This window comes from Cyphomyrmex costatus, unplaced genomic scaffold (assembly GCF_001594065.2).
Source record: "Cyphomyrmex costatus isolate MS0001 unplaced genomic scaffold, Ccosl1.0 scaffold229, whole genome shotgun sequence".
NCBI classification, from domain to species: domain Eukaryota; kingdom Metazoa; phylum Arthropoda; class Insecta; order Hymenoptera; family Formicidae; genus Cyphomyrmex; species Cyphomyrmex costatus.
This window is the reverse complement of record NW_017276357.1, coordinates 168,300-191,408: the sequence shown is the minus strand read 5'-3', so window position 1 is coordinate 191,408 and position 23,109 is coordinate 168,300. Positions and strand designations below refer to the sequence as shown.

The window sequence follows — 23,109 nt, the reverse complement described above, 5'->3', positions numbered from 1 at the left end:
TGCAATATGGTCAATGTTGGAAAATTGTGTTGATATATATATATATATATATATATATATATACATACGAGTTTATTCGGTATGTAAAGATGCAAGATTTAATCGACCGGGAACATTGTATAAAAAGATGTACAGAAAGATTTTGAAGGACGAAAGTCGGGATAAAAGAAATAATGTTTAGGTAATAAAGTAAAGTTCCTACAAAATGTGTTAATGACTCATGCAAAATCTCAGAATAAAAGAAAACTTAATGTAGCGTAAAATATAACAAATGGCTTATAACCTTATCATTATTAAAACGTATAATTTTCAAATAATCGTTATTATTATATTATTACGGAAAATACATTATTAATAGATAATACTTTTCTTTTGAAATATTTTTTTAACAATCTCTTTTTTTATCACTTTTTATAAAACAGATTACATAGTTAATAATTAATAAAAAAAAAGAATTAAAAGAACAGTTTGAGATATTGAATATATACAATATCACTTTTTAAATAAATATCGTATACTTGTTTATTTACTTTCAACGAGAAATTTATTCTTTGTTAAAAATTGAGGCTCGCACCATACAATAAAGAACGAAGTTTGTAGTACGTTCGTTAAACAAGAAAAATAGCAAAGATTTAATTACAGTAATTACAACGAGCAAAAGTGTGTGACTTTTAATACATATTTACAGTGAAAAGTATCCTTCGAGACGCGTGTATTTCCGCCGTGGAAGTCGTGAATGTATCATTATTAAAGATGGACGCTTAATTGGTTAGCGAGAGAGTTTTATAAGAAAAAGCGTCATTTAAAAAAATATTATAAATGCGATATACATCCTTTCTGAAAATATTTGATTTCCTGTCATTATATTATTATGAACGCGCATATTTGAAAAAATATTATAAAACATTTTTTTCTATAAAACAAATAGGACTTCTATTTAGAAGGGTAGCATTATGAGAGTAAGTAATACAAAGAAATCAAGAATATGAACAATTTGCTCTTTGTCAACTATTTAACTGAACAGAGAGAAGTATTATGCGTTCGAAAGAGTCGTATTCATGCAGAAGTAAAAACCGATCGTTTACAAGATATCAAATATACGTAAAAGAAGAATAAGCAAAAAATTAAGCAACGAAATGAAGTTTTCGAAATTCGATGATGTGCATTTTTTATGCGATATTTATGAATTCGTGAAGGCCCTGAATGCTGAATTTACAACGTTAAATTGACCATCTCATTCTTTTACATAATGTATGTACACAGACATATACGCATATAAATGTGTGATTCATCACTGAATTAACGAATGTACACACAAAAAATTAAGCTCAAAGAAAATTTTTTTTAATTTTGGGAAACAATTTATAATAGTGCAGGCATTATAATATATTATGTGCAAAATTTTTAAACATCTAATTTAAAGAAATATAATATAAGGCATTGTAAAGAGAATTTATGTTATAGTAAAGAAATTAATTTTTTATAACGTTTTTATGTATAAATATATTTTATGTATAGCTATATTTCAAAATAGTAAAAATTCTTTAAAACGTCTTACGCTTTACATTATTATTGAGCAATCAAGCATTTGTGAGACTTAATTGTGTGTTACACAACGAGCTTTCTGGAGATTTCAATGCGTGCGCATTGGGCGTGGAATATCAATGTACCAGGATAACATTGGTATAGTTACATGTGTGATGTCAATTAATACAATATACAGTAATGCAATACACAAGGAAATTGTATTACCTTATTTTTTATGCGAGGGTTCAAACCTCTCCTCTATAAAACAGAAGGCCATTTCCGCTTATGTCGTTAGCAACAATGATTGCTCCATCACGCGTATCGCCGGCATGTGGAGTAAAGAGAAAGAGAGGGAAAGATTACAATTTTTCATTGAACAATATTTCGTACAAAGAGACAAATCATTTGCATAAAGTTCGTTTTTTTATTATGTACAATACTTAAAATTTGCATGTTTCAAAATTGTCATATTATTTTATATTATATATCGCTTTTTATAAATAACACTTACAATATATAGTCTATCTTGTACAAATTATATAAAAATTTTTTTATGTTTTGATTAAATACGTTTGTTTCTGACTTTTTGTACATTTTTGCTTTTATTGCATATTATTGATATTTATTTTTCGTACATGTGTATAATAATGAACATGATTACTCACAGTTAAAACAAAACAAATTCTGACAGAAGCGTCAGAATTTGTTTTGTCTTACGTAACAAGTATGACATTCAACTCTGATACTTTTTCGTAATTCTTAATTATTCTTTCCAGTGAGATTTCGTCAACTTTTGTTTATTTATTGATTATACGTATAAAATTTTGTAAAGAAAAACGACTTATATATGAATAAAAACTTTCGTTCATTTATAAATTTGTAAAAAATTTTCTTTAAAATAATAAAGTTAATATTTTTCTTTAAGAGATTAATACGTTATAATAATAAAAAATAATATTGAAAAAAGAAGAAAAGCTTTGCAAAAAATTTGTGTGTGTGTGAAAATTAAAATGTAGATATAATATTTAAATATATACTACAAAAATGTATTGATAATATTAAATTAAATCCTCTTAGAAATATTTAAATATCAAAATAAAACGATGTGGAATAAAGTTCTTTTACTTTTTTTGTATTATATATCTTTATGTTCATTGAATGTGAAACAAAAGAAACGTCCACAAACGTTCAACAATTTAAGGAGGTTAATAATGGCTAGAAACGTTGCTTTCATTTGTTAATTCCACGCATGCAATATCCATTCTGTACTAGTACATATATTAGAGAGAAAGTGCAAAAAGCGCTTTTATCGATGTTTCAAATCATATATCGTAGTTTAGAAAGAAACTGTCACCTTCAAACGTGTTTCACAATTTTCCAAAGTATCATGATTATTTTTCTATTTTCTTTTTTTTGTCATTAAATAAATATCTATAAAATACATAAGTTGTGTACCTATTGCAATGTTATATCTAAATTCAATTTATTTAAATTATTATCCACGCGACTAAAGTTCTTATATCGAAATTAACTTTGCTTTTCTCAACGAAATTAAAGTTGTTTCACTTATAATTAATAATTCTTCTTGAACCAATTTTCGATGATCAGATTATTTTGGAACGTTCTCCACTTGGATTAAGTAAACGTCAACGACTTGCAAGTAATGGACAGATCAAGAAATTTATCTCAAAGAACAAATAATAATTTTTTTTTGTCTCAAGCGCCTGGCAACAGCACTTGTTTACTTTTGTCAAAAGGATCGCGCGGCAATAAAGCCAGCCTCGGATGGCCTACTATCTCTTGGAAGCCTCTCACCCGAGTCGTCCATCCACATCGAGGTCATTACGAATTGTACGTACAAGTACAGTCCGTGATGTAAGTCTCATCTTCTTATAGAGAAAATCAAAGTCCAAAAATCAAAGCTTGACATATTTAATTTTTCATCTCAACATGAAAATATTTGACATAAAATAATCTTGAAAAAACGAATAGAGCTGAAAATGTTTTTAATCCTAAAATGAATTTACGGCGCAGTATCCGTTTCGATATAAATTTCGAATACGTGATGTAGTACAATTATATAACATGGCAGTCAAACATGATCTACTAGTCCGCGTAAAATAGCGTCAAGTGTTTATGATCTACAAAAGCGTCGGGCGTCGAAACGGGTTCGAGTCATACTATAATAATGTCAAGGTACAGTTAGCACGCGTCAGATGTATTTTATCGCACTTATTCCCGGGGCTCTTGAAGGAGTCAAATGACGACGCGGTAGTTTATTTTCAGCTGTTGTTAATTTACTTGGCTGCAATACACGGACGTCATTTGATGCCTAGATACACACACGCGCGCACACACGTTACGTGCATACTTAAAATATTACTTATCTAATTTAAAAAATACAATAGTGACCTGTCTTTTTCGTATATTTTTGTACGATACCGATAAAGATAAATTGAAGGAGTTTTCTACTAGATTATATGATATCGACTTATTAACTAATATATGCTCAATGAAAAACGTGTGAATCAAGTAGAATGATAATATACGATCGACATAAAATAAAAAGAGACACTCTTGAAGAACTCATTCACTTGCCAAGGAAAACCTGACTTCGCGTTTCCATGAGATTCAACATAAGTTCCGGTGAATCAACAAGATGCATTAACATACATATGAGGCTTTACGTAATCACCTTCCTTCCCCCATTTTATTAGTGTAACTGACGCGGGAATCCATAGTAAAGCACAATTTACTCGCGTTCACGTTCATATAAAGTGCATAAATTTGCAAAATGCACACATATATATATATATATATATATGTATGTGTGTATCTATATTACACCTGTCACGGAGGTGCCGCGGTATACTATTCTTCTCAACACACACAATAAGGACTTCATGCTGGTTAACCAACCGAGTCGAGGTCTTTTGTCGTTTCACGCTCTCCTTTGACGTTCTCTTCACCCCCCCCCCCCTCCTTTTCCGTTTTTAATAAAACTGTTTAATATTAAAAGGGAGAAGTCTCCTACACACCGATTCGTTGTTAATTCTTTAACGATAAGAAAAAAAAAGATTTAAACCCTTTTTTCTTTCTCCGTTGAAATATTACAACAAGTGAAATCTTTTTTATAGGCATACATGAGACCACCAATGAAAAGCACGGCTGTGCAAATCGCAAGGATTGCTGCTATTACTTTGATCACGATGTCTGTCGTGCTTGGTAGTTTTATCCTGGCGGCATCCTGGGTCCAAGCTAGAGCTTCTTGCACGCCGGAATCAATCGCAGCAATGCAGGCTCAGTTGAAACTTCAACAGCAACAGAGCTACGCATCCTATCAGCCGCAAGGTGAATTCCTCAAACATTTGCAGCCAGAAGCTCTAGTACAGGTAAGACTAAACAATTTTATAGAATAAAATGTAAAAACATGTTCTATTATAATACCGCACCTACATCATTTGCAGAAGAAAAGACAAAACGAGCAATAAATGCCGGAATATATATACGTTTACATATCTATAATTCGTATCTTGCAATAAACTATCTTACATTGAACGTTTACCTTTTAGCCGTGTTCCGATATACGTTGCTAGTACTGAAAATCTATAATATACGTAACATAAATTATAGATTTATAGTACTGGCGATGCATATAGGAATAAGGCGTTTTTCGAAATGCTCGATTCTTGTTCACGTTGTTAATTTAATTGGTGATTGCAGCTATTGCGAGGAGTTCAAGGTAAGTCTACCAAACGAATATATAATGAAAAAGAAAGAATAACAATATAATAATAAAGCAAGATTTGCTGTAATATTTTTAGATCATTATTCGCTGCCTTTGAAAAACGCAGCCGCATAAACGCATGATTATCGGATAACGACCGTCCTTATTGTAGTCGTTATGGAGAAATCGCGTTGACGGTCCTGCTAATTTTTCGTAGCAGGGAAAGTGACTGTACCTGTATCGACCGCGTTAGATTTCTCATTTAATTGTTAAGCGAATTAAATTCCATCGTTTGCTACGTAAAAAAACAACGGAGCCGACGCCGCAGCTTTCAGCTTGTTATATTCACGCTGCTGATTTCCAAGGAGATTTCTAAATTTTCACGTCGCATCGTGGCGGCGTTCAACGAATTGCAAAAAGAATCGATCGACAGAGTTGTGTAGATCGACAAATTGTCTCGGACAGACCCGCAATTTAACTCTTTACAATTGAAAGTGAAAAGAGGGAAACGTTAATACGATGCTACTAATATAATTAGCATTCGTCTTCGTGCTTAGTAAAAACGCAAATTTGCTTCGGCGAGCAGTTAAAGAATATAAGTACTAATACGGTATATGATGAGAACAAATAAATCATAATATGAACGGAAATATGCCTTTCGAATATCTTTTTAGTGACTTAGTCACAGATTTTACATGTATAATTTAAAGCTGATCTTTTACTTAAAATTGTATGGCAAGCCATTATTTCGCATAAAAATACGTTTAATTTATAAAATGTCATCGAACTGTCTGGCAGTTTTTTTTTTTTAAATAAAATTCATCGATTGATTGCATATCTAAAACAATTATATTAAAATTCGAAGAATAGTTGTCATTATAAATCGGACTATTAGCAAGCAGCAAAGTAAATGGAATCGTTTTTCACGACGCTCGAAAAAAAAAAGAATCATGTCTGGTCTATCACATAGTCACGGATCTTCGTAATATTTGCCTTGATATTACCATTATGACGACAATCATAATACCATTATAATTTATCATTGATTCTTTTTACTGTTCCATAAAATACAATGTACAACTCTGTAGATATATTATATGATCGGAACTCTATAGTCAATTAGTCACACACCAGTTAGGTATGACAGCAAGAATTTGTCGAGAAATATCTGTCAGCTAAGGAAATATAATCCTCGTTCTCTGAAAAAATAGTATTTTTATTTAGAAATCATTAGAAATTATTAGCCTACGACATAATAAAAAATAACGTCGTAATACGTGCAAATGTAATTGCGATGTAAAATATCTCTGAGAACATAATTACAAAAGTATCGTGATTTGTAAATGAATAAAATTACGTGAGGTGTAAATTTTATCAAACAGATTGTATAATTTTTTTTATCAATATATATATCACACTTTTAAAATAAACATATTTATAATATATATACTTTTCACTATATGACGGCAAGTAGAAGAACTGACGTGATGTACTTGCGGAATCTTCTGAGTATACGATACAATTGAACATAGGAAGCTAATTTCCTAGTAAAACATTGGATTTTCCTATTTCTTTCAGTCGTTAGCATAAAATATAATTTCTTGGAAAATTACCGAGCAATTGCTCTGTAACATTACGTCTTCTGTTTCTCTGATTATTTCTCTCTGGTTTGTTTTTTTAATATAAAAACTTTACGTAGTAACAGGAAACAAATAATTGCCAAATTTTACACGCTTATTAATAGACACATTCTAACGAAATTGTGTCTTAACACGAGTGTCTTACTATCACCCAGTGAAAATCACAAATACTCGAATGCTAATGAATGAACTGGCATAAAATATCGCAAATTTAGAAAGCGTATAGTTATTTACAACCTTGTTCTTCGTTAAGAAAAAGAGAAAGAGAAAAACAGAAAGGCGCGCGAGCGTCTTGCAAGCGCGCGCTTGAATTGACAGCGAATTACAATTGTCGGCAAATTGCTAGACGTAATAAAAATATTCCTATATAAACGCGCGCAAAATTTCTTAGAAAGTATCACGTCACGAAATACTTTTCGATTGTTCGGGCAATGTTGCGCAGTTGGATGAGTTTTATGGCCAAAGTTGCAAAGTTTGATGGAAAACGCCAACCGTTCGTTGCATTATCATTGTCTGATTTTATTATGTTGCATGCAACGATATCACGTTAGCTTGCTTGTCTCAGAGAAATTGGGAACGAGCGCGCCTTACGTAAAGCGTAAAGCATATGCTTGAGCACTCGAACCAGGAAATCAGAGATATTTTTCTTTTGATTGATAATTAAAAATTTTACAAGAGTTATACAGTTAACGTGTCTACTTTCTCAGCATTTAAATATCTTATTGATTCTTATTTTATAATTTATTAAAGTAGAGATGACGCGATATATTATCACAAGATATTGTCCGAGTATTCGGAGATTTCAATGCCATAGCCGCGTAATGATGTTCTCTATACTCAATTCTATGCTGCGACCTACGACAACGAAATTGCAATGATCGGGGCACGAAATATATTTTCCGTATGTGCAAACTGAATTTTTGTCGAAATTTAACTCAAATCTAGCTTAAACCGACGTAAATACTTTATTATAATATAGTAAAAGAAGGAAAAGTGAAATCTTTGGCAAAGCTCTATATATGTTTTTATCCTACTTGAACCGAGATGGCGGGAATATCAAGCGAGATCCAAGGTTTAATTCCAAGGCCATATATATTCAGACAAAGCAATTGTTATAATTTTACGTGACAGCAATAGTATTGACAAATCGTTCGAGAAAATACTGAAATAAAAATCTAATATGAAATAAAGACAGAATAATTCAGTAACTATTTCTTATCTCTCAAAAAATTGTATATATATATATATGTACATATATGTACACACAATTCTTTAACATAAAAGTGTGTATTAATAAAATTTGTTTTGTTTATTTATCAAGAGAACAGTTCTACTGCATGAGTTATATTAACTTGAAGACTATTAACAAAGTAATATATTTAAAAAATTAGATTTCTAGATATTAATAAATAAATGATGAAAGAATTTAAACGTCTTAAATACATGCAGAGATTTGAGCAACTTTTTTGCTTCAAATCTTTCGATTTTATCTTGATGGCTACACATTTTACCCCTAATCATAATCATCTTAGTGTACACTTTCGCTGACGAACACGTACAATCAACCCATAAATCCTAGTGAGATTATCGTTCCCTATGGTGCTCAGCTGACTGATGGCTGACAAGAAACGCGTGACGCGTAAAAAGCGCGATTTTTTTTTCCACGCGTCATAAATTCCCCGCGTCTGCGATCTTTCGCAGCAAGCGGAAAGAAGCAGCAACGTGCCGGTTGTGGACAACGACGATTAATTCCGGCGTTAAAGCGAGCCCGCTGTAAAGAACGAACTTTCGAAGAGGCACGCTCCGGTCGTCCGTGAGTATATGTATATTAAACGCAGAAAACGAAACGCAAAGAAACGCTCAGCGCGAAGCGGTACCAGGAGCCGCGCGTTCAAGGAGAACTGCAAACGGGGGAATTACGTAATTCGAGTTGCGTTCCTTGTATGTGATTGCGATGTTGTGCATGCGGATCGACGAGCGAGCTAACGTTATGTTTACAAATTTATAACGATCACCGCGACCAGTTATTATACAGTTAGTGTATTCACAATATCGATTAATCGGTGATTAATGTGTTTCGAGGTTAATATCCTCGAAAAAAATTATTTGTTAGCAAGAGTACAGTGATACAAATAATCTCTATTTTATTTATTTATATAAAACATCTATAAAAATTAATTATTTAAACAATTATAATTAAGCTTTACTGTGAGAGGTGATTTCCTTATTAAATGTTTCCTAATCTTATATTTTTCTTGTTATATTAATTTTTACTTCATGAGCATTTTACTGAATTTTTACTTGATAAAAGTATTCCGCTTATTTGTCTTATTTATGAATGTCTTATTACACGGCTCTGTGATACACGGTACAAAATACAACTTTTTTTATTTCTTGAACGCACGAATTGCATTCGCACTTCTTGTAAATGCGCCCATCATGTAGTACCTACACTTCGTCGCCCATCATTTGGTTTCCGTTAGACGAGGTCTCGAGTATACTCATCAAACAATCGTGAAGCATCGCGGAAGCGATGCGCTCAATCGCGCAACGAGTTTTCTCTTCTCTCAGTAATCAATTTCCCTCATGAGAAACTAGCTCTCTCAAATTAGATTGTTTCCGCGAGCCTTGCAATATTTCTATTAATTAATCTTTTCTTTTCTAATGCCATCATCCTCATGCATCTACGAAATATATAATTTTCAATAATAGAGAACTTTATTAATGAATTAAATATTAAACCAATTGAAAGATAATTTTATTACGTTAACTATTATAATATATATTATATTAATCGTCATATTATATTATATCGATATGAATCGACATACGTCCATAGTTATATCATATTAATAATTATTATATCAATTATATTATCAATCTCATTTTACCTATCTATTATATCTATTATTTTTGCAATTTCGTACGTTGAACAGTTTTGACGCTTATTGTTATCAGTAACACGATTATGAAACCATTCACGACAAATAATTGCATAGAATGAAAAATAGAATACACTTTTCCCCCGAACAGTGAAATCTTGTAGATGGATTATTAGCGATCGTAGCGACGCGAGTCAATGAACGTCGTCGAGTTTGATCGCGCGCGAATGTACAGCGGCCGTTTCCGGTCCGCTTATGGCGACCGATAGAAAGTAAGATCGGTATAGTTATATGCTGTGAGAATATAAAGTTAAACTAAAGGCGCTTAGCTTGTATAACGGACGTGCAAAGGTGAAAATCGGTCATAGTGAGGTCAATCAAGTCCGATGAAATCGAACATAAAAGCATCGTGGCTTTTACACGTTTAGCCTGGAGAAACCTTTTGATGTAAAGACAAAAATAATTCTTACGAGATTAAATGAAATGCAAATAAAATTACAAAATTTAATAATAATTAACTATTAAAACGAAATAAATTAATATCTCGAGGAGTGTAATAATTATTATTTTATAAAAAATGTTGCCATATAAGCTATTTGTTATCAAGTGTAATTACTCATTGAAACTTGTAAATGTAAAGAATCGTTCTCCCTCTTAATTTTTAATCGTAGCTACAATCACCTAGCTGCAATATAACTTTATAATGAAAACATTAAAAAAGTCTCCTTAACGTTTTATTATTTAAATGGACGGTTTAATTATTGCTTTGATATTTTAAAACTTGAATTATTTGAAGGATCATATTGACGCACGATACTTCTAATTTGCAATCAGTTGCACGTCGAAATTAACATTCGCGTGTACTTCCTCGCAAATTATGGCTCGATTTCGTAAGCGTTTTCAGTTAATTTACGATGAACGGAAGTCATCTGATAAATAGTAGATTGTTTGTTGGATTGTTTGTTTCCTTGTAACGCGAAGTATCAAACATCCTTTTGTTTAAAATATGCGTTATGTTAATGTTTTTTTACTCTTAATTACATTATACACTATATAACTTCCTAAATTTAATTCTTAAAGAGAATTTCTTTGATTTGCATTATTGTACAGATTAATTAAATGTATATTTGTTTATTGGTAAATTACTAAAACATAATATTTAAATAATTTAATCTCTATTATGTGTATATAATATCTAAATAAAATTAAAAATTAAATTTTTCCAATTTTGTTAATTAAAAAAATAAAAATGTATAAAATCAAGATAATCAATAGACTCAGATAAATAAATCCAAAGAAATAAGAAAAATGCTAATATGAGTCAACACAAGTTATTAGTGTGTGCTTTTAATTTTTAATACAATTACTATTCATTTCGAATAAATTAAAAGCACTAATAATTTGTGTTTTACTTATTTCTTTAAAAATATTATATATAGGAATCAAAATTAAATACAAAAATTACACAACTCGAATTAGTAACTTGCTTGATAATTACGTAGAGACAAGATACTCCTTCAAGATGTAATAGCTTTTTTATCGCACCTTTGGAGGAGCAACCAGATACTTGGAAAACGTACCACGACGAAAGTGGGTTGCCCGTCGCGCGCTAACCGCAAGAGGTGAACGTTCTCTAAAAAGATTTTCTCTCAGCAACTGTATTGTATTATACTCTTTCGTTTGACAGTTTCAAGTCGACTTAAGGTACCACGTTCACACGTACTGTCAACGTCATCGGTAAAAAATAGAATTCTGACTCATTCGCGACTATATACGTAACGCTATACTGTAGCCGACTCTTCCTTTTTTATACGTGAGAACGATCGATCAGTAATGTTAATGAATGTATCCAGACGAGAATCTTTTCTGTCGATTGAATCTGCGTTCTGCATTAGATGGAATGATACATATGATTATTAACTCGCGAAGAGAAAAATAGCACTGAATTGAATATATTTAGCTCGCACGCAAGACAACTGTATTATTAATATTGTGTTATATGTGCGATTGAATATTTTTAAATGCTTTCCTTTATAACGTACAATATCGTATTATACGTATATTTAACATGTTATTGTATATATTTGATTATACAATAATATGTATACATGTAGTACATAATGATGTATGTGATTATTACATAATTATGTGATGAATTAAGAAATCTGATTATTTTAGTATTATTTTAATTGTAAGAATTTATGAATTTTAATTAATAAGAATTTTTCAATAAATAGAGAAAAATAATTATTCAATTAATTTTAACTGGGCTTTATTTGTCAAATAATACATATAAAATTTAATAAAAATTATGAATAGAAATATAAAATATATGAAAAATTATAATCGCTCAATTACGATTAAAAAAACTATCATATATCATATCTTTACTTTCTTTTTTGTTCTCTACCTCTTTTTATCGATCGATTATGGGTTATAGTATTCAACTTTGTATTATTGCGATCAAAAGGAGTTGAAATTGCGACAAATCGCGTTGCATCGTTCTATTCTATATTATCGTGTCCAGCACCGTATACACGTCTCAGAAACGATAGATAGCCATAATTGATTGTAATGCCTCGCTAATTGATAGCTTGAAGAGGTTTACTGCATTTTCTAAAGAAAGCCGTATTCGACATACGGTGAAGTCATCACTGCGGCAAATTGCAATGACGATTTCTTTCATGTCGCACGCTTCGTGAATCTTGAGTATATAGGTGGAAATATAACTCTCGTTTCCTTTTTTGCTACAGAACTTCATGTCGCGATAGTTGCACATCGGGAATTTCGCGACATACGTACAATAATTGCTCTACAAGCCTACAATATAGTAAGACAGAGAAAAGTGATATGCATCGTGCAACATACGGTTTATCGTGTTACATCTTGCGTGTATGTATAATATATGGTATATATTTAAAGGAGTTACACTTGTGTGTACAGAAAGTCTGTAGTTAGATGGATACACGAAATTGTAAAATATTCGCTTAAAGCGAGAAATATGGTGAGCAATAAAGATATATATCGTATTTATTTTTTGGTATAAAATTTTTTTAACAATCTCTAGACACAGCAATGCAATAAATCTCAACTTTTTCTTTATTATATCTGAAATGTATTAAATTTAGTTATACTGGAATAGAAGATCCGTTAATGATAAACTATGAAAGTAAACATGACGATAAGTAATTAATTTTATATTTAACTAATCTTTCTTAATTTTATTTCCTAAAAACTTTTTAGATATTTCTAAGATACTTATATAAAAAAAACTTTTTGATTTCTATCTGTGTGTGTTTGAAGAGTATTTTATTTGATTCGGGTAGTTATTACTTCAAAACTATGAAACATTTTTTTAATGAAACCATAATAAGCGATGTGCTTATCAGTCTTCTTAATATTTTTTCCATGATTATATGAACACTATTTATTTCGCGCAAAATATACACATAAAGCCCTATTTCCGACGCAAGTTATTAATTCATTCCTATAGGTATAGCAAGTTTCATCTCGGCCCCCGTTTTAGTTTGATCATGCAGGTTGTCTGTCACTCGTCCGGACTATCGCGAAATCCTTTCTATATTCTAGGCAATTTCCCCAAGTGGAAAGTGCTTAGCCATGTTCACGTTTCTTTGCGCTACGGGACTCGACTTATCCGAATTGTAAGTTAACTGTTTAAAATACTGCGCACTGATGCGAACTTTCACAACGCCATGATATATAAAATGTACATATGTATATCCTAAAATTTTTTAATTATTTTGTATTCAGTGTCTAAAACAACGTATATATCTTTAAAAGAATATACTTTTGATCTTAATTTTTATATGGATATTTGACCGCTAAATATTTGATGTATCTCATAAGAGCCATAACAAGCTTTGAAGTCATATTGGTGTTATTTATATAAAATCGATGCTTAATTGTTTATACAGTTCTCGCTTTTTTTAAATAAGATGTTATAATAAAAAAGTTGTTAGAAACTCAAACAAATCAGTCACAACAATACCATTCATTACATTAGACATCCTAGAAATTAATAGTCGTTACTAACGCGTGCAATACTGTGAACTTACCATTATAATCCACAATTGAGCAGCTATTGCAACGTAAGTTTCTTGCACAAAATTGTAATCATCCATTGCCAATCGGCTTACACATTAAGAAGCTGCAGGAAAGGCATTGAACTGTTGATTCGTCGGGGGAAGCATTTCAACACGTTTATGCCGCGTTTGCGGTAATCCATAATTTAATGCTTGTAAAGACTTACCGGATACAGTGAACAGAACGAATAGTGCGCTTGAATCGGAAAGTCTCTTGCACAAACGTCGTAATATTGCGTGAAACCAAGAAACGCGACCAAAGAGAAGAATGCATGCTTATGAAGTAGAGCTTTCATTTGTTTCGTCGCTTTCTATGTTTTTATATTAAAGTTATGTTAAAAAATAAAATATCTTACCACTTACGATATAAATTTAAGTGTCATTACATGATACGATATATATTAACTTATAATTGCTATAATTGACAATGTTTAAGCTATGATTATAAAATTTAAGAACAACATTCATTTAGCTCGATATAGACCATTTATTTATTTTAATTTGCGTTGCAAAAATTATTAAGCAAAATTTATTAAGAAATTTAATTCGAAATTTATTATGAAATATAATTCATGTTTGCATTACGAAGATATTTAATCATAAAAATAATAAAAAAGTTAAAACTTAAAAATATAATTTCTATTAAATTTTTACCAAGAAAATATTAATTTTGCAACTCTTTAAAAGAGGCTGAAAAAGGTAATTCTTTTATTGCATTATTTAATATTTAGAGTTTAATTTAAAAAAATTTGTTTAAATATAATGTAAATTCATCACGTATTGTAAGATTATATAGGGCGAGGCTAATTTTTTGCTGTTTTATTTCTTTGGATATTTTCCCGTTTGCATATATGATTTCTATCATTGGCAAAGTTACAGTGCGATAATATATAAATGCGAGTTTACTTTCACTAGTGACCCACGATGTCGCGAGCAGGAAGACAAGTTGCATCAACGAATGATGATTGCTACGGCGGTATATGTCTAGCTTTCAAAGTCTTAAGAAATAAGAAATACTCATCTTTTTCCGCCGGAATTTTTCAAATCTCTCTCTCTCTCTCTGTCTCTCTCTTTCGTAAATAAAAATGACTTATTTCTGTGAAATCAGTAATTGTCTAACTTTTGATACGAATAATCAGTAATGTAATTATTGATATTATAATTCTAAATAAATTATCAATACAGATACAAACTTTCCACGATATCCACGACTTTTCATGATAATCCTCTTCTTATTTTCTAATAAGATTTAAATATTAATATTATATGTAATATCTATAGAGACAAGAGATATCAGTCTAAAAATGCAAAATATTTAAATAATTTTTTAATTAAACGTAACATAATATATTTTGCATAATATATTTTAATAATTTGTTCTTTAATGTTTTGAAGATGTGTAGTAATAGCATGGATATAAAAGAATGGATGAAAAAGTTATCTCTTTCTTAAAAATATTATTTATGCACGTCTTAAATAAAGAAAATTATTTTATTTGTAGGAGCCTATCGAATCAAAGGATTCTCTGCAAAGTCTCGCTGCGCCAGCAAAGAAGGAAGTTGAGCCGGATACTAAAGACATGAAAGCGCAAGGAGAAGGGGAGAACAACTCGAAATCTGACAGCGAGAATGGTGATCGAGATGATGATGACGACGATTATGATGACGATGAATTCCCTCCTGTGCACATCAAGCTTCCTCTTCAATTGGATCTCGATGATATTGCAGGCGTAAATATATCATTTTCTTATAATTTTCAAATTTTATTTTCTTTTTCATAAGTATTTTAATTACCATATAAAATTGTTCTATACACATACTTTTATATTAAACCTTTTAATAATTCTTAATTTTGTAAAAATATTGATCTGTAAATGATTATTTTCTAGACACTAATTCAGCAAGCTCGTAGCAGAGTTTCTTGTGTAGTTGAAAGACGACGAGCCGACGAGGTGATGGACGGAACCGGCGACAACGGTGTAGATAACAGTACTGATCCGCAGCGTTTCCAAAGACTGAGTGGTGAGCGAGTTGCCATTCTTTGTGAATCGGGTAATCCAAATCAAGAGTAAGTAATATCAAAAGAGACACGTACAAATTATATAAAATAATTGATAATTTAGTGATTGTAATTAATATTAAAATTATCTAATATTTAAATTATTAATTAGCTAATATATAACATGACTTTAAAAAATGTTGCTTATTGTAATACAATATGAGAATAAAATAATTTTCTTTATTTTAAGACGTGCATAAATAATATTTTTAAGAATGAGATATACAATAACAGAAGATTTCCAATTGCCATAAATATTAAAAATATTAAAGAAATGAATAAACGTTGCCACAATCCCATGTGGATGTAAAATTAAATATTTTTAAATCGTAAATTATCATATAGATATTAATGAACATAACAAATAATGATTACATGGCTTTTATTGTAGACAGCAGGATCAGGAGATGCTTACCCCAATCATCGTGCCTCTAGGCACCGTGCAAATTCCTCTCCAGTCCCAAGAATCTAACCCGGGCTATCATCAATACCAAATACACACCCAGTATCAAGTTCCCGATATGCAGCAATTGCCGCTTAGCGACCCACGAGGATTGAATCACATCCCGCCGGGTGCACTTCCTCCTGAGCTTCGTAACCTTCCTCAGTTGACTATGGAAATGAGACCACCTCGAATGGGCCCACAAACACCCGTGATGGGACCGCAGAACAACCAGATGGGACCACAAGTAAGTTTTGTTTATCTGACATAAATGAATTATGTATGTGTTGTACCATCTTGAAAAAGATTTATTTATTATATTATTATATTAATAATGTATTTATTGCACATCAGTATATATTATTTAATATTTATATGTCTAGATTGAAATACGTCAGATCCCTATCGAATTGCGTCATTTCCCAATGGATCCAATGAGAGGAATGCGACCGATGGCTCAGGAACCTCGCCAAGAACCGCAACATGTTTCGATGGTGTATCAACAACAGCCAGAGCAAGTTCCTAATACTTATAACCAGGAGCAAGGTCCAGCTATGATGCCACCCCCTCCCCCTCAAGCCGAGGCTCATGAGCAAGATCCAAGAATACAACAGATACCTCCCATGATGATCCCACAGACTGAACAGAGACCACCTGCCCCACCTCAGGTTACGCCTGAAAAGCCACGTTCTCCTTTTCAGGGTATTCCTATAGAAATTAGAAGAATAATTCAGCAAGTGCCGTTAGAGATTAAGAATATCATCCAGCATATTACTGGTGAAGCTAGAGCGATCCCGGTTCAAGTACCAGAGGGAGCACGTCGTGAGGTAACTTACTTATTTGTAAATTAAAATAAATAAACGGTTTATATTGATTTAATATTATTCTTAAATTTTATAATAAAGTCCCAACAAACGTTAATGGATTAAAATGGATTCAGATTTACAAAAACACGCGCGCGCGCGGATTCATAAATGTTAAAATGAATCCTTTTCAATCCTGAATACATTTTTATTCATTTATAGGAATTGTATAGAGCATATCTGTATGCCTTACAATCTAAAAATAATATCAGCTTTTTCAGTCATCGTAAATATTGTTCAATTCAAAATTTTGATTAGGAAACGCAGTTTTTCAATCCAATTGAATTTAATTGAATCCAATATTGAATCCAAAAACAAGTTTTCGCTATTTAAAATACACATTCGAATAGACAAAATGTCCAATCCATTTTAATTAATTCTCGTTTGCTGGGATGAGAACATAATAATGATGGTCTCGTCTTATATGCCTTTACAATACACTCGCATTGAGAACAGGAAAATCAATCCAAACTATAATTATTATATCAGCATGTCTGTAACACATCATCACACATTATAAGAAAATTTTATCGATCCAACGACACAAATATCTGTAAGAATCGCCGCAGAAGGATCTGTGAGTTCCGAAACGTACGACACTTCAGTTAATTTTTCACATTTTATGTTTTTATTTTATTATAAAATTTAAGAACAGTTTTATTATAAAATTTAAATCCACATTTAGCTCAAGATCGTTTATTTATTTTAATTTGCATTGCAAAACACAAGCGAAATTTATTAATTACTTATTTGTCTTATAGATTATAAACTGTAAAATACATTTGCGAGAAATTATATTTTTTATAAACAGATACATATATAATATTTTTTTTTGTTTAAATTATGGATTATAGTTTTATTACAAGAATAATGTTAAGATCTTTATCCGAAAAACTCTATGACGTACATTATTAACATGTCACGTTTGTAAATATGTTATAATGCAAATAACAGGAACTCAAACCGTTCCCGGAAGGCGCACGGCCAATACCATTAGGACCATTCCCACTTCCGGTAGAAGTGAGAAATTTGATTGAGCATGGAAACATCGAAGGTCGTCAACGTTCAGATAGCAGTGAAGAGCAACAGGAAGCGAAACCTTTCCCAGGTCCGGAGGATGATAGCGATGAAGTAGAAAGAAACTTTCCTATTCCTATGGAAATCCGCAACATAATTCATCAGGTAAAACAATAAAAAGAACATAAATACTTATACATATGTATACATACCTAAGGAGAGAAATCTGTATGGATAACAGTTATAGAAATATTTATACGATTTTTTTAAAACTTTGTGACTATTCTTACAATTATATTGCAACCAAACAGTGCAAGCAGTAACGTCGTTTGAAATGTTTATGTCAACAAAGTGGGGAATCTATACGACTAATTTCTAACGTTATATTAACCTTATTAACCACATTAAAACTTGTAATATACTACTGTTTTACAACAAATCGTTAATAGATATAAAATAACGTCTCAATGATTGTCTTAAATACCATGTACATACGTTAATACAACTTTCTTCAATAATTATCAAAATTACTAAAATGATCAAAATTAAATATTTTTTATTGTTATATTTTTTTACATCATGATATTCATTACGTTTGAAATGCTCCGAACATTTATACGCAAGTAGGTACATATTTATGAAAACGCATGTGATTTCGACGGAGTTTGAAACTAAAACCTATAGGATGAAAATTTAACACGTTAATGTTACAATCCGCACGCTTATCTCGATAATTTAGAATTCGACTGTTATTTGATTCCTTGGTATCGAGCATATAACTTTTTCTCTTGTGCGGAAACGCGAAAAGTGAAAATTTATATACATATACAATACAAATTTTTACTAATATATGTATATGTATACATATATACATCTAATCAGCACATAATATTTAAAAAACATTTTTTAAACATTTATTCAATATTTTTACATTAAATAGATATTTATATATTCTATATTATATGTATATTAACGATATCAACATTAATGACAATGCGATTAAAATTTCCACTTAGCGATTTTTTGGTGCATTTTACATATTTACCCAGATTTGACTCTATTAAAATTAATGAACGTATATACACACAAGACAGATTAATATATGATAATCATAGTTTAACTTTACTTTATGAAGTTATACATAACGTACATAAAAATAAAGTTATAATGTACGTTTTATAAATATACACATTATTTCAACGCAACAACGTTTATGTTTGTAGTTATATGTATGAATGTCCTAAAAACCTGACATTATGACTCAAAAGTCGAATTAAAATATATGAAGTTACATATTACGTTTTAAAAACAGTGACATTTATATCGTAAAACGATTATAATTTATAAACAATTGTAAAGATGGTTCAAAAACTTGTAATGAGTATTATAAGATTGTTAACATATAATAAGTCGTATAAACGTTACAAAATCTTAAAATTAACACTATTACATAACGATTACTTTGTGTAGAGTCGTATGGACGTTTGTAATGAATATACATATATTGACTAAATGTTTTATAGACGTTTTAAAAACTACAAATAGTTGTATAACCGACATTAACGTTTTATGCCCATTTCCACTAATACAGATTAACTTTAATCTCGGTTTAATTAATAAAAGATTAACAGTAAGTGTTAAATCGAGATTAAAGTTAATCTGCATTGGTGGAAACAGGCATATTAGTAGTATAATATTTTTCGATATGTAAATGGTACAAACGTTTTGTAAAGTTACATAAACTTTCTTATAACTTTGTGCTCCTTGGATAGATATATCAAAGTTAATAAAAAAAATTTTATCAACATCAATAATTAATACAAAATTATTTAATAAATATTAATTTAAAATTAATATAAAATTTATTTAAAGAATGCTTTTATCACACATTTTTTTTATAATAAATTATAATTTGTTAGGGATTTAAAATAATGTATATACATTATTTATTTATATATACAACAACATAAATGTTGAAAAAATGATATTATATATATATATATGATAAAAAATATATGTCCAGAAACATTTTTATGAGTGATACATATAAAATAATCAGAATTAAATTATTATTTTTATAGATTATATATTTACATACAAAAATTAGAATCGATGATTATACGTTTTTTGCAAAGAAGTAACTGGTAGCGTGGCCGAGCGGTCTAAGGCGCTGGTTTAAGGCACCAGTCTCTTCGGAGGCGTGGGTTCAAATCCCACCGCTGCCAATCTTTTGCCCAGAGATTCATTTTTTGAAAATAAAATTATATCGGTTTTAAACAATATAGATTTGAGACTCTCTGAAAGGGTGACTTGAATAGCCATTTTGACAAATTTTATCTTTTGTTTTTTTTTTTTTGTACAGTAGATAACTTTATGTAATTTATTTGAATAAATTAATTAATTAATGGATTTCTGAAATTTTAGGTTGTAGAAGGTCGTGCTTTCCCGGTTCCGAGATTTGCCTTGAAACCGGTCAAGTCTTTGGAGGTACCAGTAGAAGCGCATACCGAAGTGACCGATAGTCAGTCTACTGAACAACAACAACCCGAACATCGAGAACAAGAGCAGCATCAGGCGGTACATATGATAAGCATTCAACAGCAACAAGAGCAGCAACAGCAACAACAACAGCAATCTCTGCAAGAGGAGGAATCCCGCCCACATTGTAAATAAAAGTTTATTTGCTTTAAATTAGAATTTGTACATTTTTAGAATCACTTCTTTTATTTTTTTATATTTTTTTATTCTTAATTTACTGCCAATACTAAAAAATTGCTTATTATAAATAAAATAATTAAGATATGAGTTGAAAAAAGATTAAAATATACATATATACAATAATTTAATTAGAGAATTCAAGTATATTAGTAATATTTATTCTATTTACAGACGTACAACCACGTTCCGTACGCTCCGTACCAGATGAAGTCTTTTTGCATCGTCGTGAAAAGCGCGTGCGTCGTTGCGCCTGTGATTGCGCGTGCTAAAGAATTGACTACATTCGTTAGACGGAATGACTTCTCAAAAGATTCCGTCCAAAATAAAATTAAAAAATCTAAAAAAAATGCGCCAATCACACAAACTTTGGTCAAATGTTTGCAGCAATCTCGGTGAATAAAGCAAAATGCAAGGAAAATAATTGAATATTCTCATCAGTGTTGCAACCGCTGCAAGATTCACATCAAATTGCTGATTACATTAAATTTTCCTAATTTAAAGTATTTTTATTATTACCATTATAACAAACCACAATATTTGAATAACTTTCCTTCAAATTACCCCAGATTTCGTTTAGGAGATGTGCTAAAAAACGAAGAGTCTTGAATTATATTAACAAATTGCATTTTTACGGTAAAGTATTGTATGAAGTGGATAGTATTTTTATCTCGCGCGGTAGATAAGTTAATCAAAGCATAAAGTTGATGATTAAAAATAAGTGTGCTTATTGAGGAACAATATCTTAATTTAACAACATGTAATTGATTTCAGAATATTTTTCTTTTTTTCTATATTGGCTAACAGTACGAGATCAAGACCATTTTATAAACGTAACAGTTATACACGTTGAGGTGTCACAATCTAAGAATTGTTGATAAAAGTGATATTTTCTAAATCGATTTAATTGACTATATATCGTTAAATCCTCTTACAGAAACAGAAAGAATGCGAGGATAGTTTAAAAATCTGTGATTCTCCTATATAAATCCCTGTGAAAACATGATTCTGACAATGCTACACACAGACAAGCATGGTCAAAATAATTAATAATTAAAATTTCTGTACAATAATCGTCTTTTACATTCCGTTATTAACTATGTATTTTTGTTTATTTCCTTATTATATCCCCGCCTTGTCCTTCAAAGTGATAGAGAAAACTAAAGATGAGTCTTTTTACAGCGTAAATAATTTAAACCTCTCAAAAATATTCTTTAGAACAACACTTTAGTTTAACTGATTATTTACAAATATATTCCTATACATTGTTTACATCTATTAAAAGATAATTTAAGTTTTATGTGTTTTATTGATTTATATTCTTTATGTATTACATGTTTTTTTCTTTCTCATAACAAATAAAGTGATACAATTGATTAAACTTGTGAATTGATAATATAATGTGTTGCAATAAATCTGAATATGTACGTGATAATATATACATATAATAAATAAATACACACATATATGTATATAAAATATAAGAGAAAGGAAAAAAGTTTTATTATCAAGTAAATTAGAAAGTTAATTGATTTTTATTAGTTCTTCTGTTTCCTCTAATCTCCGTCATTGCTTACTAATTAATTATGAAAATAATAATTAAAAATATATATAATGTACAAGGAAAATAGCAAATAACAAAATAGTGTCTGCTTTTATATAATACATATATAATAACAACATGCACAATAAAACAGAAACGTAACTATAAAAAAATTAATTATGATTAATTGTATTACGAGTATATACATATATTACATGATGAAATTAAAATAATCAATAAAAACAAATTGTTATAGGAAAGAAAACAGGCCTTACAAAAATTTTGTATAATATTCTTAAATTATTATCCTTTCTTCTTATTACTCTTACTTTTTCTTTTTGGAGGTTTTTTTCTTCGCTTTTTGAATATTTTCTCCGCTTATACGATTGTGAGTTATTTCAATTTTTGCTAATATAATATAATATCATAACATAAATATAATATCCCAACTATCAAAAGAAACGTTTGCAACATTCTCGATTTTTTTTTTTACGTCAATAAAGCGTTCCATGAAGTTTTGTTTTGCAAGCATTACGCAGAACGGCAGAATGCGGAAATTATGATATTTCTTGTCGTCCTTACTCGGGAACTA

General features: G+C 30.3%; 1 protein-coding gene and 1 non-coding gene across 2 annotated transcripts in view; both read left to right on the top strand.

The window, feature by feature from the left end:
* Positions 1–22,000, top strand: part of LOC108773937 (mediator of RNA polymerase II transcription subunit 15) — a 24,802-nt gene extending 2,802 nt beyond the window's left edge. Inside the window, exons 2-9 of the mRNA XM_018539919.1 lie at positions 4,665–4,919; positions 15,381–15,608; positions 15,768–15,946; positions 16,329–16,626; positions 16,763–17,206; positions 18,197–18,424; positions 20,684–20,924; positions 21,149–22,000. Coding sequence (XP_018395421.1) covers positions 4,665–4,919; positions 15,381–15,608; positions 15,768–15,946; positions 16,329–16,626; positions 16,763–17,206; positions 18,197–18,424; positions 20,684–20,924; positions 21,149–21,246 — 1,971 coding nt within the window. The 3' untranslated portion in view covers positions 21,247–22,000. The remainder of the gene's footprint in view (positions 1–4,664; positions 4,920–15,380; positions 15,609–15,767; positions 15,947–16,328; positions 16,627–16,762; positions 17,207–18,196; positions 18,425–20,683; positions 20,925–21,148) is intronic.
* Positions 20,403–20,484, top strand: TRNAL-AAG (transfer RNA leucine (anticodon AAG)). The gene has a single exon. It is a non-coding gene; the product is annotated as a tRNA-Leu (tRNA).
* Positions 22,001–23,109: the final 1,109 nt, after the last annotated feature.